This window comes from Echinops telfairi, unplaced genomic scaffold (assembly GCF_000313985.2).
Source record: "Echinops telfairi isolate 266 unplaced genomic scaffold, ASM31398v2 ScPeMD7_12;HRSCAF=54, whole genome shotgun sequence".
NCBI classification, from domain to species: Eukaryota; Metazoa; Chordata; class Mammalia; order Afrosoricida; family Tenrecidae; genus Echinops; species Echinops telfairi.
Genome location: NW_022103909.1, coordinates 5999161 through 6017551, shown reverse-complemented (window position 1 = coordinate 6017551; position 18391 = coordinate 5999161). Strand labels below are relative to the sequence as shown.

General features: G+C 43.1%; 1 protein-coding gene across 2 annotated transcripts in view; it reads right to left on the bottom strand.

Moving 5' to 3' along the window:
* Window positions 1–6221: 6221 nt before the first annotated feature.
* The window catches only part of SENP1 (SUMO specific peptidase 1), a 47222-nt gene continuing 35052 nt past the window's right edge, over window positions 6222–18391 (bottom strand). For both annotated transcript variants that reach the window (XM_045287320.1, XM_045287319.1), the window contains exons 14-18: window positions 13311–13514; window positions 12381–12460; window positions 10373–10457; window positions 8800–8895; window positions 6222–7789 (exon numbers count right to left, since the gene is read on the bottom strand). In XM_045287320.1, the coding sequence (XP_045143255.1) occupies window positions 7727–7789; window positions 8800–8895; window positions 10373–10457; window positions 12381–12460; window positions 13311–13514 (528 nt within the window). In that variant the 3' untranslated portion in view covers window positions 6222–7726. The remainder of the gene's footprint in view (window positions 7790–8799; window positions 8896–10372; window positions 10458–12380; window positions 12461–13310; window positions 13515–18391) is intronic.

Below are 18391 nucleotides of genomic sequence, written 5' to 3'. Positions count from 1 at the left end.
TCCGTCCTCAGAATGGTTCTATTTTAGCCCATTGTTATAGCCACTATGCCCATCCAGCCCATGGTGGATCGGACTGTCACTGACCCTGGACTTCACCATGCAGGATGTTCTTTTCCAGGGACTGATAACATGTCCAACGTATGCTTTAGCATCTTCTTGTTGTACTTCTTCCGAGACAGACTTCCTTGTTCTTCTGGCAATCCATGATACTTCTGCTGCTCTTCACCAACACCACAATTCAAATGCCTCAGTTCTACCGTCTTCCTTATTCACTGCCTAGTTTTCACATGCATATGAGCCAGTGTCATGGCTTGGGCCAAGCGCATCTTAGTCTTTGAAGCAACGCCTTTGCTTTCATATTTTCAAGAGGTCCTTTGCAGCAGATTTCTCCAGTGAAATCTATCGTTTGGTTTCTTGACTGCTACTTCCATGAGCATTGATTGTGGATCCAAGTAAAATAAAATCCTGGATAACTTCCATACTTGCTCCATGTATCATGTTGCCTATTGATCCAGTTGGAGGATTTCTGTCTTCATTATGTTGAGGCGTAATTTATATCAAAGGCGGCAGGTAGGCAGTCTTCGATCTTCATCAGTAAGTGCTTCGAGTGCCCTTGGTTTTCAGCAGGGAAGATTGTGTCACCTGCATATCACAGGTTACGGAGTCTTCCTCCAGTTCAGATGCCAACTTTTTCTCATATAGTTCAGCTTCTGTGAGGATTTGTTTTGCATACAGATTGAATTAGTGTAGTCAAAGGAGACAACCCTGAACTACACCTTTCCTGAATTTTAATCATGCAAGCTTCCTTGTTCTGGTCAAAGTACGGCCTTTTGTTCTATGTATAGGTTCTGCATGAGCACAATTTAGTGTTCTGGATTCCCATTTTTTGCGGTTATCCATAGTTTGTTAGGATCCAGTTCTGTGCCTTTGCATAACCAAGAAAACAAAAGCAGACAGCATTCTGATACTCTGCTTTCAGAAAAGATCCATCTGATGTCAGCAACGATCCTCATTTCACATCCTCTTCTGACTCTGACTTGAATTCCTGGCAGCTCTTTGTTAATGTACTGCTACAACTATTTTTTAATTATCTTCAGCAAAATTTTACTTACATGTGATATTGATATTATTTCATCATGTCCAGTTGGTCTTTCAAACTTCTTGGCATAGAGTAGTGCGTGCCTCCAGTGCTGCATAGGTTGTTGGGAACATTTCAGTCAGTATTCTGTGAATTCCTGGATCCTTCTTTTTCAGTGCGACTTAGACTTCTTTCAGTATCATCAGTTCGTGATCATATGCTACCTTTTGAAATGGCTGAATGTTGAGCAAGTGTTTTTATCCTGATCCTTCCTGTATCATTCACTATTTTGCCCAAAGAATCCTTCAATATTGAATCTCAAGGCTTGAATTTTTCTTCCTTTCTTTCAGCGTGTTAATTGCAGTGTTCTTTCCTTTTGGCCTTCTAACTCCAGGTCTTGACACATTTCATAATACTTTACTCTGTCTTCTTGAACTGCCCTTTCTAAGCTTTTCTGTCCATTCGTCTACTTCTTTTCGTTCATTCACTTTAACTACACTGTGTGCATCAGAACATTTCAGTCTTTTTTTTCCCTTTGAACTATTAAGAGTTTATAGAGAAGTCAGAATCAGTAAGCATAATCTGGATTTCTTGCATGTGAATGGTTTTCTCGTTAAACAGTATGCATGATGTGTCTGCCAACATTGAGTTGTCCGTCTAGTTATCAGACGAGTTCCATGAGAATTAATACCTCCTAAAACCCACTGCCATCAAGTTATAATGTACTCAAAGTGATCAGGACAGAGTAGTTGCTGATGGGTTAACACCACTGACCTGCTAGCTAGGTTGCAATTCTACATCAGCAAGTGCTTTGAGTTCTTCTCATTTTTAGCAAGGAAATTTGTGTCACCTGCATACTTAAGGTTGCTAACAAGCCTTCCGCCAATCCTGATGTCACATTTTAAAAAATCATTTAAATGGGGGCTCGTACGATTCTTATCACAATCCATACATCCATCATGTCAAGCACATTTGTACATGTTGCCATCATCCTTGAAACATTTGCTTTCTACTTGAGCCCTTGGTATCAGCTCATTTTCCCCCTCCCTCCGCCCCCATAAACCCTTGATAATTTAAACATTATTTTGTCATCTTACACCATTTGACATCTCCCTTCACCCACTTCTCCGCTATTAGTCCCCCAGGGAGGAGGTTATATGTAGACCTTGCCATCTGTTCCCCCTTTCTACCCCACCTTCCCTCCACCCTCCCGGTATTGCCACTCTCACCACTGGTTCTGAGGGGATCATCTGTTTTGGATTTCCTGTTTCCGGTTCCTATCTGTACCAGTGTACATCCTCTGGTCTAGCCGGATTTGTAAGGTAGAATTTGGATCATGATAGTGGGGTGGGGGTAGCATTCAAGAACTAGAGGAAAATTGTATATTTCATCATTGCTACACTGCACCAACTGGCTCATCTCCCCGGCCAGGCCTTCTGCAAGAGGATGTCCAATTTCCCACAGATGGGCCCTGGGTCCCCACTCTGCACTCCCCCTCATTCACAATGTTTTTTTTTAAAGCAAATGTGGTGAAGAAAGCTGATGGTGCCTGGCTGTCAAAAGATATAAAATCTAGGGTCCTATAGGCTGGAAGATAAACAAGGGGCCATCTGAGAAACAACAAAGCCCACATGGAAGCAGCACTCCAACCTGTGAGATCACAAGGTGTCGAAGGGATCAAAGATATTTCAGTCTCTAAGACATCTATTTTGGTCTTTTTAATGGCTGAGTTGAGTCAATATGACCCTTCTAGCCATATTTCTGAGCGCTCTGGTGGTAAAGTGGTTACGTGTTGAGCTCCAAGGTCAGCAGTTCAGGACCACCAACAGTGCCACGGGAGAAAGACAGGGTTTTCTAGTCTAGTAAACAGTCTCAGTATTGACTGGATATCAGCGAGTGAGCCTGAATTCCTTACAGAAATCTGGACTTAGCAGCGTGTAGCTACTGTTCCATTTTGAAGGACATTCTCTACTAATGGACAGGAATATGTGGGATTAAGACCTGATTTTAGTAGCGGGAGCTCTGGTGGCACAGTGGTTACACAATAGGCTGCTAACTGCCAAGCCAGCGTTTCTAAAGTACCAGCCCCTCTGAAAGACAGTGACTTCTCCTATAGAGCTAGAATCAGAAACTCAAATGGGCAGGTCTAACCTGTCCTATATGGTCACTGAGTCAACATTAATTTGATGGCAGGGAGTTTGGTTTTAGATTTTCAGTGGAGGGTGTGAATCAAATCAGACACCACCCATCGTGGGGGCACGTTAACACTCGTTCCAACACACGTCACCTGACCTGGACACATCCCTACTTCATGACTGAGCTTTGGTGGACCCAATGGACATTTTTGGCTGACTCTGGACCCTCCATTTTGGCACACCTCTGCCTGATCTTCACATCTGGACTGAACCACCATTACCAAGTGAGACATGTCCTCAAAGGGTGATAAGCTTTGTAGGACATTGCAGGGAGTCACAGAAGCCAAGACATGAGGAAATATACTCGAGGAGTGTGTGTGTGTGTGTCTGTGTGTGTGTGAAAATAGAGGATCATGGCTGATTTGAATGTTTGGAACATCTCTAATCTCCAACTCCTTGAGACCAGTCTCATTTATTCTATATTATTTTATAATGACCTTTTACTTTTTTCATGTATGATGTTCTTGATGTCACCTTGCAGCTTGTCAGAACTTTGGTCATCCATGTTCAATGTTTCAAATCTGTTCTTTAAAGTCAGGTGGAATACACTCATGGTCATACTGCGGTTTCTGTCACTTGTTTTCACATTCTGCAGCTTCAACCTGAACTTACACATAGGAGCAACTGATCGTCTGCTCCACAATTGGCCCCTGGCCGTTCTGGCTGATACTGCGCTATGCCTCTTTTCACAGATGTAGCCAACTTGCTTTTGTGTTCCGTCTGGCAAGGTGCTTATGTAGTCACATTTAGGTTGTGGAAAAAAGATATTTGGGATAAACAAGGTTTTACTCCTGCAAGATTCAATCATGTGATGCAGCTTAATTTCTGTCACCAAGTCCATGTTCCAACGGATGTTTCCAACTTTCACTTTGATCCTAATCACCGGTAATTACCAATGCATCTTGATTGCGTGTGTGCTCAATTTCAAACTGAAGAAATTTACAGTTCATTTTCTCATTACTGACTTTAGCGGTTGGTGTGTAAATCTGAATGATTTGTATTAACTGGTGGTCTTCTGTGTAGGCTTATCACAGACAGCACTGTACTTTGAAGTTGATCTTGGAATGGTTTTTGTTGACAATGAACATGGCATGATTCCTCTTTGTCATGTACAGCATAGTACATCATGACTATCTAAAGTGGCCAGTCTCAGTCCATTTGGGCTGCCTAGGACAGCTTTTGTGTTCTATTTCATTTTGGACAACGTTCAGTTTCCCCAGATTCATACTGTGCTCCACACTCTGGATACTGTTTGCAGCTGCTATTCTCATTTTGAGCCAAGCTCCATCAGCAACTGGAAGGTCCCCCAAACTTTGCTCCGTCTACATCACAGCGGACTCAACTCTGAAGAGGCAGTCCTTCTCAGTCCTATTTTGAGTGCCTTCTAAGGAGGTCATCTGATAGCACTGTAATCATATTGTGTTCCATAGTTATTCTTAAGGTTTGTAGTGGTTCATCATCCCTCAGAAATGGACTGCCTAGTCCATCCTCTAGTCTACCATGGTATGGAAGCTCTGCAGAAACCGGTCTACAATGGGTACACTGCTGATATTTGAAATACCAGTGGTTTAGCTTCCAGCATCTCGGAAACACACAAGCTGCCACAATCCAACAAACAGTGGCAAATAATACCTTAAGGAGTTATATTACTTTGATTACAAGGGATACTCTGTAGGTGGTAAAATAAGAGATTTTAGGATAATGTGGTTTGGGGAGATCCCAAAGAGATGGGACGTGGCTATGTGTTCTTATTTGTAGCATATTTATTAAAGGAATAAAGTAGTAACCTGGGAGTAATAGTAACCAGCTGACTGAATGTCCTGAGTTCCTTAAGTGCCTCTCCCACACACACTTTCCTTTCCCAGAACTTGTGTTGTTTTGGGGTGAAAGGGCAGCTTCCTGAAGTCATGACTCAAGGCTACTCAATATGGAGTTCTACAGCTGTGTCTGGCCCATTAGAACAAGACTGAAACCAAGCCACTGTGAACAATGGCATTAAACTTTTAACTTTGAATCTCTACCTTGATTCCTGTCTCCAGCAGCACTGTGGCTTTCAGTAACATTCCAGAAACTACAAGACCTTAGATATCTGATCCAACCATTCACACAATTGGAATTATTCCTACTATGCCCTTGGTAGGCCAGAGAGGTAGTTTGGATTACCATTTCAAGACTCGTAGTCTAGTTCAAAATCTCGTTTCTCTTTCCTTTCATATAAAATACATGTGTCTAAGTTCTCCCTTAATAGTGATCAGCATGATCTCTTACCCAGCTGCCCCTCTTCCCCATCTTTAACACTGAGAGTACGAGTTTTGTGGTCCGTGACAGATGGATGTTAGGCTTCCACACTGAACTAAGATGCTGGTCTAGACGGAACACCTCTCTCAGCGTGGCTTATGCTTAGCATGTGATCTCAAGATCTGCAACTCTATCTTGCATAAAACTGTTTTGGTCAGAAAGGGGGCCAAATTCACAGATCAATCATTTCTTATATATTTTTTCAATATTTTGTTGCATCGTTTCATTTTCTGCTGTACATGTCAATAAATATTTGTTGCTTTGGTCTGTAGAAAGTCTGTGAGGAAGGTATGACAGATGTTACCCGAATGGGCAAACAATAAATCCACCCAACTCTCTTGTTCTGAGTCCTCCAGACAACTGTGGGATTTTGACTCATGGTCCAACTCTACCATCCTGCCACCTTCAAGTTGTCACTTAAGCACAGGATGCATCAAGCATCAGACAATGTTCAAGAGCCCTGCAATCAGACTGTGTGACGAGAGCTTTCTAAAGGGTAAGGTCAATGGTCCCAACAACTCAGAGAGAAAACGCATTTCTTGTCACACACACACACACACACACACAAACACACACAAGAAAAAAAAAAGATGGTCTCCCCACCTTGCTCCCCAAAGACTGGCTGTTATGAAAAAGAGAAGGACATCTAATTGCTGGAGTGGAAACATTAACATTCAGTTAACAATGGAATATTTAAAAAAAATAGTTTTCTTTTCAACTGTAACCGGTGGTAAAACATAGAAAAATGTTCTGAACAAGCTTAGTACAAAACAGAGTAAAATTTCCAAATAAGCCCAGGGAGAAAGCACAATGCTGGGAAGGATGGGATATAAGGGCGAGGAGAAAATATTTCATACAAAACTACCTATTACAATACAAGAAAAAAGTATAAAAGGTTCCTGTTTTGGAACAGAAGTACAAAATGACACTGGCATTGGATCATTTTCATAATCTACGCCTGAGGAGCTCTGAGAGGGTAGCAGGAAATGCTGGAAGGGACAAAAGAAATAGCAGGTTTCCAATCTCAAGTTGAGTAGTCCAAACTCCACCCGTTTTCCAGTTGAAAATCTCACAGCCTCTGTAACTTGACCCCTAAGACAAAGTTCACTCAGGCCTTAAAACATCCCTTTAGGAAATTCACAAACACTCTACACATAGGGTCTGGGATCTGTGTGTGCTGGAGCTAAATTTGGAAAATGGACATAAATTTCCAGGCTAAAATGATGAACACATTCAGCCTTGAAGGGGAAGGGGGAAAAGAGCATATTCCTGTGAAAAATATATATTAAATTCTCTGTGGTTAGAAACATATTTAAACTACCTAGCCACAGACCAAACTAGACCTGCACTCAGCCAATGCCGAGTTTTAGGCTAGACAGGTCTTCTTTCTTCCTGGTCAGAAGCAGGCGGCAGTCAAAGTGGTGCTTGTTGCCCCACTGAGCCACTCCTTGGGTGGGTCTGTCCCTTATCGTGTGCTGCTAGCATAAGCACACCCCTGCTTTTCAGGGAAAGACTGCCTGGGACTTCAGGGCCCACCCAGAACCCAAGTGCTACGTCTCAGGCTGGTAGGAAACTACAGATGACTAAAAAGCCTTTATAGAAGCGAATGAACGTTACAAAAGGGCATGTAAAAAGTCCTGGAGGAGACTTAGGCATGTGGCCCACAGTCCAGTTTACAGTCACATTCCTGACCACACGTCTTGAAAAATTACATGTGTGTCTATGTGTGCGTGTATATGCTGGTGGTTTTTATCCCTACCTCTTTGTTAATGCCTTTCCCGAGCTCGTAATAAGGCCTAACAACAAGAGTTTATATGAAACCAAGATTCTTTCCAAGCTTCTCTCCGTTCCCTTATTAGGAACTGAGTGAAGCTGGAGCCCTTTGAAAAGACGATGGCAGAACTGAAGAAGTGAAGTCTTTCTCTTCAGCTTAGGGATGTCCCTTATCCCTTTCACAGCACCAAAATTGCTTTGCAAAAATATTATCTGAGATACAAAAGGAAAGGCAGATGTGCTTGTGAATGCATCTTGCCAAGGCCTGGTCCAGATCACGGGCTTTCTAAGAACGAAGGGTTGGGAGCAGCTGTTTACAGGGTCTCTAGTTGTGGAAAACAGAGCTGGTCCCCAACACCGTCAGCGTGTGCTGGCTCAGTCTTCACAAGAGCTTTCGGTGGAGGATCTCCCACACCATCCGCTTCCGGAAATAGGGCATGTGTTGCTGTGGGGACACAAAGACACCATCATTTTCCTTTCTTTCATCCAGACCAAATCACCATGAACAGACATCCCGACGCCTTCTCTCCTGGACGTTCCCAAATAAAACAGCCTCAGTAGCCTTTATGTTCTTTCAAACTGCACATTCTTGATTATATTAGGTTTTTTCCCCTTCCAACTGCTTTTCCTTCTCATCTCCTTAAAATACGGGTGCAGCCCAACAATTTTATTGAGCATGGACAGCAGTCCCCAGGCTATAACCAGTTATCTCCATGAATTTTGGTGAAAAATTGTATCTATCAAGAACTCTATGCTGAATTTTTAAGAGGTGCCTGAGGCTTGACCTTTTTTTTTTTTTAACTCATTTTTTTTAGGTGAATAGTTAGGGAACTGCGAGACTGAACTCAACCTAGGCTAGACAAGGGTTTATGGTGGAAAATTTTGGCAAAGCCATTGGTTCAAATAGCAGCGTAAAGTGAAGACCACATCAAAATGGGCCATGAACTGTAGTCTCAACCTCCTTTTGCCTCCGAGACGCCACGCATGGAAACGACAAGAGCGATCAGCTGCATCAAGAGTTGAGAGAGGAAAAAGAGGGAAAGAGCAGCACCACAATCACACTAAGAGTTCAAGGGGTGGTCCCTGTTCCCAAACCTGACTGCCAAGCAAACACAGGGCAATGGAACACAACGTGCTCTGGCCTCTTCAATGTTTCTTAAAGAATTTGAAGGAGATGGGAGACAGACAGTGTGAAAAGAAGGTTCTGCTACAGGACTATAGGATTCCTTGACTATAGCATTGTGTGATATATGGTAACTAAGATGTGGTCTACGACTCTCCTTCGTTTTCCCCTTATGATATGCCTTAAGCGGTAAGCACCAGCCTTATGATCTGTAGGCTGAAGCACATGCTAGAGGCTGAGGCCCTCCAAGCAGAGCAAATGAAAAGAAAACATCTATAGGGAGAGCTGGAGGCAAGGCAGTCCCCAAGTTCCTTGCTGAAGGCCTAGCTCACCTGTGTGAAGTTGATTGGTCTGTCTTTGGTAATGCAGTCCGCATATTTGCAAGCAAACATCCCACAGTCGCTACCATTCATCTGCTGAGGAATTTCCTGAAAGAGCAATAATAGCAACAAATGGGTAACATCCTCCTGAGTGCCTCTGTTCTTATTGTAAGTAAGAACTACTGAACCTAAATTTCACAGGTTTCTCTAAATTTTGAACAAATGGCTCTGATCCCACTCAGAACATAGAAACTCCCAGAAAAAAAAAAAAATACAGCATCTCAGTTAGGCCTATAAATTAACTGCCCAGGAGGCTATCTTAGACCACCAGGGCATCTAAGTTTGAAAACACATGTCCCTTCCCAAAGGGCCAATCAGTATTCTTTCCTCACTTGAGTAAAATGCTCAACAAACTAGCTGGGCATCTAGAAAACTTAGCTCTCCACAGGAAACGTTACTAGCCTTCCCACAAATAACTTACTATTGCAAAGTACCAATAACTAACCTGAAGAGAAAGAACTAGGTGCTTACCAAAAGAGTACAAAGAGAACCTACAAACTGGGGGGAAGGGAGAGGTGTCTCTGGCAATGATGTATCTGAGAAAGGTATATTCTCCAAAATACATGAAAAATAAATACCCATATGTATAATAATGCACCAAGGGGTCACAATATGGAGACTCCCTAGACATAGCCAACGAACTCCTAAGACTGGTCTATCTGGTCAAAAAACTTGGGACCTCTGGTTGAGGAAATAACTTAAGTCAATCTGTCTAAAGTAATTCACAAGTATAATGGTCTCCATGCTAGTCTAATGAGTGGTGTCTGGGGTGTTAAAAGCTTCTGAGAGGCCACTAAAGATACAACTATTGGTCGCTACTCCTCTAGGGCAAAAGATAAGGAAGACTCGAAGGAGAATCTAGTCCACAGGATAATAACCCACAGGAACCACAGCTTTTTCTAACTTGAGACCAGAAGAGCTAGTTGGGACTTGGCTACTACCATTGACAGTTCTGGCCAGAAACACCAAAGGGGAGAAAAATGTGGAGCAAATATAAAATTTCTGAAAAATGGCCAGACTTACTGGGCTGAGGAACCCCAAGACTATGGCTCTACTCCATCCTTTGAGCTTGGAATTGAAACTAGTAGTGGCGTCACCTTCCAGCCAGATCATAGCCGGGCTTCTAAAAGACACTTTATCAACAGTTGAGTACAGGGCTCCCTCAGACAACCCACTAACGACATGAGCCCAAGCGATCAGCAGCTCCCCAAACTCAAAGACGAGAAGGCGAGGGGAGGGGAGCTCCGTCAATGGAAACAGAACAAACACAATCAAGAGGATGCTGACACAGTAAGAAAACTACAACTGATGTCACAGGAACGACTGTATCAAATTGTTGAAGTGGAACTTAAATTTGCTGTTGTAAACTTTCCCCAAAACCACAATTTAAAAAATTGTTTCTAAGTAATAGAAATGAGAGAGAGTGAGAGACAGAGAGAGAAGGTTCTGGGATGCAAGCAGTAACATCCTCTTCTTCCCAAATATCCTAATCTCAGGATTTCCACCTCATCAAGATGAAACATACCTGGCTTTTCTTGCTGAAGAGCTGCCAACCATTGGTATCAAACACTTCTCTTTTCTTGTCAACGCTTTCTTGCTTTAGGTATTGCCTAAAAGTATTGAAAAAGAACAAGAGGAGCTATGGGGATGTCTGAGGACAACTGCTACCTTGGAAATAAGGCTGATAATCCTCAGGAAGTGGGTCATCTACTCCTCTAAGGAATACGGTCCATCGTACGGAGCAGGACACCCTTGGACTGCTAAGTCCCACCAGGACCTGAGCTTGCCTCTCACTGCTCCCACCGCGAGGAGCAAGGTGGCTGAATCTGACCTTCAAACTCTCTCTGACTACTGCTCCTCCTGAGGAATAAGTTTTTTCTTCTCACCCTTGGCTTATGTGGTTCTTTAGACTCAACCTAATAGAAAAAGGGTTTTATAGCATTATGGAAGTATTTATTTACTGTTATGAGGTTTGATTCCAAACAACAATCAAGGAGTGTACACAGGACATAGGATATTCTTTAGGGCACAAACTGTCCACCATCCTGGGATCTCCCTCTTGACCACCACAGTGGCACGGCAGAGAGGAGTTTAGGTATAGAGGGTTCTCAACTCTAGCTCCCTGCTGAGCCACTAACTAGCTGGATCTGAGGATGTCAATTCACTTCTGGGGGCCTTGCTTTCTTCATCTAAAAAATTAGGAGAGTTTGAATTAAATGATTATAGTTTTTCCACTTTATGTGTACTATGATAGTAACTGACTCCACATGAGCACATTTTTGGCGTTATTCATTATTATATTTTACTTTAATATTTAAATATCCATTCCTTGTTAAAATGAAGATTTCCTTTAATAACCATACCACTGTGGATCTCAGCTATTGAGTTTAATAGCTGGAAAACCACAACTTACCAGGGAGTACCCAAAAAAGACCAGCATTTTGTTTTCTTTTTAAAAAATTACTTAATTTTTTATTTGATCATTTTATTGGGGGCTCGTACAACTCTTATCACAATCCATACATCCATCCATTGTGTCAAGCACATTTATACATTTGTTGCCATCATCATTCTCAAAACATTTGCTTTCTACTTGAGCCCTTGATATCAGCTCATTCCCCCCACCCCCACCCCAGCATTTTGTTTTTGAAGCTATGTATTTACAATTTTTTACAAAACCACCTCATCATCTTCAAAGCACTCTCCATTACACTGAACACATTTGTCAAATCTGTAATTCCATGCTTGGAAACATTTTTCAAACTCATCTGTTTTGGTGGCTCACAGTCCCTCCCCACCCCTTTTTTTCACCTCTTCTACGTTGTCAAATTGCTCTCCCTTCAAAAGAAACTGTATGGAGTGAGGTCCGGTGGGTGAGATGCGTGGGGCAAGAGAGGTATGCTGTTTCTTGCCCAAAACTGTTGCAATGAGATGGCTCCAAGAGCAGGTGCATTGTTGTTGTAGCAAAACCAGTCCCGTCTGCCACAAATAAGGCCTTTTTTGTCACACGCTGTTATGCTATCTTTTCAGAACCCCTAAATAGAAAGCTTGATGAACAGTCTGACCTGGTGGAACCTCCATATGCACTATGAGTTGACATTTTCATCCGAGGTTTGTCATCAATTGATAATTCACCTTTTTTGAAACAAGAAAACCACTCGTACACTTGAGTTTTTCCCATAGCGCTATCCTTGTAAGCTGCGTTCAACATCACAATAGTTTCTGTGGCATTTTTCCTAAGCAGGAAACAAAATTTCACAGCCGCACACTGTTCTCTTAAATGGGCCACCAAAAAAATGAGGTTCAAGCGAAACTGCTTTTACAAAAAAACTCATTATGACCAGAGAGAACCTTCCCAAGCAATGCAATTGGGTGCACTAAGAGCACGTTGCTCGATGCTCACCTAGTGGGAAAAATGCATACTATGAAAGCTCTACCTAGCGGAGTTGGGGTTTTTTTGTTGTTTTTTTTGGGGGGAGGGGGGTACCCCCTTGTATGCTTCACACCAAACCCATCCTCAACTCTCTACTTACAAGAGAATCTTGCAGGCTTCATTGTTTATACCGCCCATAGAGTCATAATAGATAATATTTTTCTTTCTAAAGTCCACAACCTGGAAATAAGGGAAAAAAAAGTGTTTATTATAAAGTGGGGTGGGGAGGGGTGGGGGGGACACGCAATTTCGCAGTGGTTGCCTTCCCTGATACCTGAAGTATTTTGCCAGATTTCCTGGGAAAGCATGACAAATTGGATTGCTACTTTGCATTATACCATGCTAATCAGCAGAGAAAAGAAAAAAACTGGGATGGTTTATAAGAACTATGGCAGGAGCTAGGCTGATCAATCAGAGGGCTGAACAGACGCCCTTCCAGTGCTCAGGCTGTCCACCGGCAAGGGGAGCAGCAGTGAAGAAACAACATACCCTTCAGAAAACCTAGGTCAACTGACATCAGCTCCATTTGGTTCAGAAAGATGGTGAACAGATGCCAGGCTTTGTTTCTTTACCTTGAGAATTTCCTTTGGGATATGCCTTTCTCAAATGTAATTCAAAACAGATTGTAAAATAACTTTTATAACAACATTAAGCTAACATCTTTGTTCTCAGAGCCATAAAAAATAACACAGTGCCAAGCATACAAGTCATAATGAGGCAGAAAGTAAGAGCCATGGAATCTGAGTTGACAGTCTCTTTCTCTCCCCATGCCTCCTGGCCTTGACATTGCTTTGACTCCCTTTCACATTCTGCCAGAAAAGGAAATTCCACCACTTCCTCCAAAGTCTAAGGACCTCCCCCTCTTGACACGAAGTCTGTTGATATTTTTTCCAACTTTTATTTACTCGACTACTGCACACCATTACTTTCTCTTAATTCTCCAGTGAAGCTGCAGAACTCCCACTCACTCTTTTTCTTCCATAGCTACATGATTCGTTTCGATGTTATCAGCTCTAAGAGTGGTACTCACAGCTAAACACCAGTGCACTCCCAGGTGAATGGGAACCAAAAGAATATCAACCGAAAATACATCCACTTTTTTTGTCCAGCGTTTCACCGCCTGATAGCCAGCCGTTTTTAACTTAGTGAAGAAAAAGGTATTAAACGCATGCACAGTTGGCAATCCCGTTTCTTTACTTCGCTCCATCAGCATGTTCATGTAGAAATTGATGATCTGTGTGAAGAAATGTTATGTTTTAGAACACTCAGGCCTTTCATAGAGCTGTATTATATAAAGGGGGGTGGGGTGGAGAAACTGTTGATGTGAAGAACTCGTTACTATTTCTCATTCAATTCAAGTACAATTTACATGCTGAGGAGCCCGAGTTAAAATTCTGACTAGAAGAGGGGTGAGGTGTTTTAAAAAGTGCAAACAAAGAGGAAAAGCTGGTAAGCACGTGTGTGCAAATGAAATAGATGCGGAGCTCAGTTTGTTCGAGCCTACTGTGGATCAAGCAAAGGCCAAGAGTTCAGTCCTCATATGCAGGTCTCTTTGTTCTGTACAAAGACAGAAAACACTGCACCGTGGCTAACGCCTCCTTTTTACCCTAATGAACCACTGCGCAGCGGCAAACTGTTCTGGCCTCAGTAGACTCAAGTGACAGAGCCCGTGGCTTAGGATAAAGCCACCCGTGGGACTAGACAAACACCTCCAAGCTGGCAGTGCTCAGCACTGTGGCGTTTATAAAGGCAGATGTGGACGCAACATAAAACCTATATACACCACACGGGGGTTGAAAGTAATGTCACAAACAAAGAAGAGTAAAGAGTAAAGTTCTCTCCCAGAATGCCCGATTCCGCCTTCTTGTCTTTACCAAGTCCACTGACGCCTTCATTGCTGTGCATGACAGGCATGGAGACATCTTCAGAGGGCAGTGTTAAGGTTCTTTCTGTTACTAAGTGAAACAGCGGTCTCCCCTAATGTGACTCTATCACCCATGGTTCCTTTAGGTCCAGGACTCTTGCTACTGAAGCTTGAAAGTTTCTGTGCCGGAAGTTGCTGCATACTTACTTTATGTGGCCAGCTGAGGCCAGGCCAGTGTCTGCCAACTGCAAGGAATGAATGGGCTAACTGATCACAACTTGGAAATATGACTAAGAAAACAGGCACATTTTTCAGAATGCTTTTTGGGGAATGGGAAAACGCCCCTGCCCTTTGACAAATATTTACACACCCAGATGCCAGAGCAGTGAGCTACTGCCCAACAGTAGGCAACTACATACTGGGCAGGCAGCAGGGAGCACTGCCAGGAACACACCAGAGCATGGTCTGGACCAGAGAAAGGGCCTATAGATGAGGATGTCCAGGCAACGGCGGGGAAACCACACACACGATGAGGCAGAACTCGGAGGGTGGGGGGAGGCTAGGGCTCAAGGGAGACACTGTTCTGCATGCAGTTCTGAAGACTGAGCAGTACAGCACGCCCAACAAGCCCAGAAGACTCTGGCTGTAGTTAATGCTCTGTCTAGTGTCATGCTTCATAGCTCGCAAGAGCTCAGTCACAGGAGAAAGATGAGGAGTTCTGCTTTTGTGAAAGATCTATGGTCCTGGAAACTGAAAGGGCCAGTCTATTCTGCTCTATAGGGTTGCTATGAGTCGTCATCGACTCAGTATCTGTGAGGGGCTTTTTGTTCGTTTGTTTATGCAAGAATGTCTCTTAGTCTTGTAAAGGGAGCCACAATGCAGTAGGATCTACCAAGAAGGGCAAGTCTCTACACTGCAAGCTACATTTTCTGGTCAGAGAAAACTAGCAAGAGGGGGTTGACTCATTTGGCATTGTACCCACATTATCCGCCGCCTTCAGAGGCTAACCCCCTTCAATCCAAGGGATAAAGGAAAGGGTAGATGACCTGCCAGCTCACAGTAAGCCAGACCTTCTACACGCACAGACAGTATACATATAATAACGAGCAACAAGGACTCAAAATCCAAATACGTATGTGTCCTGTCGCACTATATTTTCAGGAGGAAAGGGTTCCTGAGACCAGTGAAATTTAGATGGACTTACACAACCTGAAATTCCACACACACACACATCCCTCGTCCCACCTCCACGTTGAAAATTATAAAACAAAAGACCAACAATGTTGAACAAAACTGAGACCCAGTAATCAGGAAACAATGTTGTCTGTTCTCTCTGAGAAGCCTCTACTCTACTGATATGGTCCTGCCTCCTACCAAGCCTTCTCCACAAAGGAGGAAATGGCCTCCTCCAAAGTCAGCACTTAAGGCCTAGTTAGTGATGCGTGTTTCCTCTGCGTCCAGGTAGGAAGCAGCCTGGTGGCCTCGGTGGTCCTTCCCATTAAAGAGCATGACATCTGAGGGAGAACTCAGTTCCAAGTTCATCTCAGGTTTCAGCTATTACCTCTGACTAATGAGGAAACTGGCATCATTCAGCCAAGATGCAATCATATACTGTACATATAAAATCTTTCACAATTAGTTAGAGAACAAACAGAATCTGACATGGCATCTCAGAGAGGAGTGTTGACGATGAAGGGCCAAAGAAATGAGAGACAGGATCACAGTGCTCAAAATGAAAGAGAAGCCGCGAGGGTGTGAGCATTTGCTTATATTTTTGTGAGGAAAGGGGTTCCTCCCCACATGGCAAATTCCCTTTCTATTGGTCAGATACTTAGTTCCAGCAGATTCTAAATTTCCTTTGAAATAGGGGATAAAAGTAGACCAGCCCCGGGCCTACTGTTTGCACGAGCACCCAAGGGCCAATTGCCAATGTTGGTCCACTTGTCACCCTTCCTGGGCCCACACTGCTTCCATCTGCTTGCTGTGGCTTCTGGTGCCCAAGGAGCTGCCCTTCCTGCTGCCTCCATAGCCTTGGCCATGAGCGCCTGCTTGTCTATGCAGCCCTGTCTGGGAAGGAGGGGAGTTGTTTATAGTGTCATGTTCCTTTGTGATTCCATTTGAAGAGCTGCCAGGCTGGAGCTGGAAAAAAGTCTTTCTAGAAGAAGAGGCTACAATGTCTCCAACTGAGGACTCAATCCTTTTCCTGTATGTTGCCACAATGACACAAATGACCATTGCTATTTGTAGCTTCCTTCTGGCCCAGTAAGCTGGCCACAGTACTGTTCTGTCATGCACTCCGCAGTAAAACATTTGCTAACAGTCAAGCCTGTACTTTTAACCCTTCCCGTGTTTACACTCTGAGCCCTCCCAATTTGCTTTAAAAATGTCCTGGGCTTGACAGTGCTGCTGAGCAGATGCTAAGATAACTCTCAGGGGGAGAAAAGCAGTTTTTCCCATTTCGCCTTTCTAAATGTTCACCTCACCTTCCCACTCTGATTTTTAAATTAAATTTACCCACCAACCACAAAACCCAACTGAGTAACCCATAGGAGCACTTGAACAGGAGTGAAAAGGTCCTTTGCATCTGAGCTCTGACCTTGTGATGCAGGCAGACTCCACGCAGGCAAGTGTCAGGGAAGCTCCACATGCAGAGCCACCACTGTGACCATAGTTTCTTCTCCAACACAAATTTACCTATCAAATTATCAGAATCACTGCTACAGTTTTAGATTAAAAACAGGTCTGCAATATCTATTTCAATGGAGTCAGAAAATGGCACTTGTGATTAACACATTCCAAGTGGCCCTGTTTAACTCCCAGGTTTTTCAGGGCTAGTTTTATTAAAAAACACTTCAAAGAGGTAAGCAAAAATGACATGGAAGCCACCAAGTCATATAAGAAAGACTACTTTCCACTCTGGTCTTTGAATCCATGTGTACCTGTGCAGGACACACAGCAGACCACTCATTTTTGTGACTAATTTATCTCACTTTGTCTTATCTTGACAATCAGCTTTACTCCCCAAGGAAAATCAATTCCCTTAGCTAGGTTTTCCTAGGTACTTAATGTTCTGTAGTAGGTGGCTCCCCTGTTTTCCTGAGCATCCCTCCGTTCTAACTACTCTTTAAAGACACAGTTAACATGAGGGCAATGAAATGTACAAATGCGCTTTACACGATGTGTGTATGGATTGTGACAAGAGTTGTATGAGCCCCTAATAAAATAATTAAAAAAAAAAAAGACAGTTAACATTATGTTATGACCACTGCCAACTGCCCATCTCCAGAGATTTGGATTCTGGAGGTTACAATGCCAGGCAAGAGTGATGTGTTCCCTGGTCCCAGATCCTTGGGCTGCAAAGAAAATCATGTGACCATAGTATAGCCCTTAGTTTTAGTTTCTCACAACCGATTAAGTGAGAATTCCTTGTCTGTAGGACCCATAGTTTTCATGGTGCTGACTAGCTGGAAGGCATCTCTTTCCTTTCAGAGAGGAGGTTTACAAATAACTGAGTCTGCTTGCTTAGTTATTGCATTAGTATGGTTATAGTCCACAGTCTGCCATTTTGGTTTTATGTCAAAATTCCATCTACCACCACCCTCAATATTTGCAATGAGTCTTTATTAAATGGCCTTTCCCTGGCTGATAAAGTTAGAAATGTAGTATTCAAACAGTCCAATATCTTTCCATTTTAGAATCAATCCAGAATAATTAATAGGCTTACAAAATAGACCCAACAAGAAGGTATATCTGCTTGTTACCTTTTCAAATCAAATGATAAAAATCGTAAGGAATGAGCACAAAGAGAATAATGGTGAGTCCTGAAGAGAGAAACGAGCGAAGATGCTGCAGTCCTCATGTCATTCCATATGGAGCTGCCTGACAGCACTAGCAGAGGGTCAGGCCTGCTCAAGCCTTCGAGGTACCGACTGATTTTTTTAATCAATTTACCCTATCGATTGCAGGCTCTGGGTGGTGCAAAAGGCTAATGCACTCAGCAGCTAACCAAAAGCTTAGAGGCTCAAGTTCACCCAGAGGCCTCTTAGAAGAAATGCCTGGCAACTCTTTTTGTTTTTAAACATAGTTATTGAAAATTGACCGTGGTGAGAAGAAGCACATAAGCCTGTGTGAACACGAGGTGTTGAAGGGATCAGGTAACAGACACCAAAGAACAAAAACCATCACTGTGTGATCACCTTCCACACATAAACGCTATTTTCAGGAGGAAAGGGTTCCTGAGACCAGTG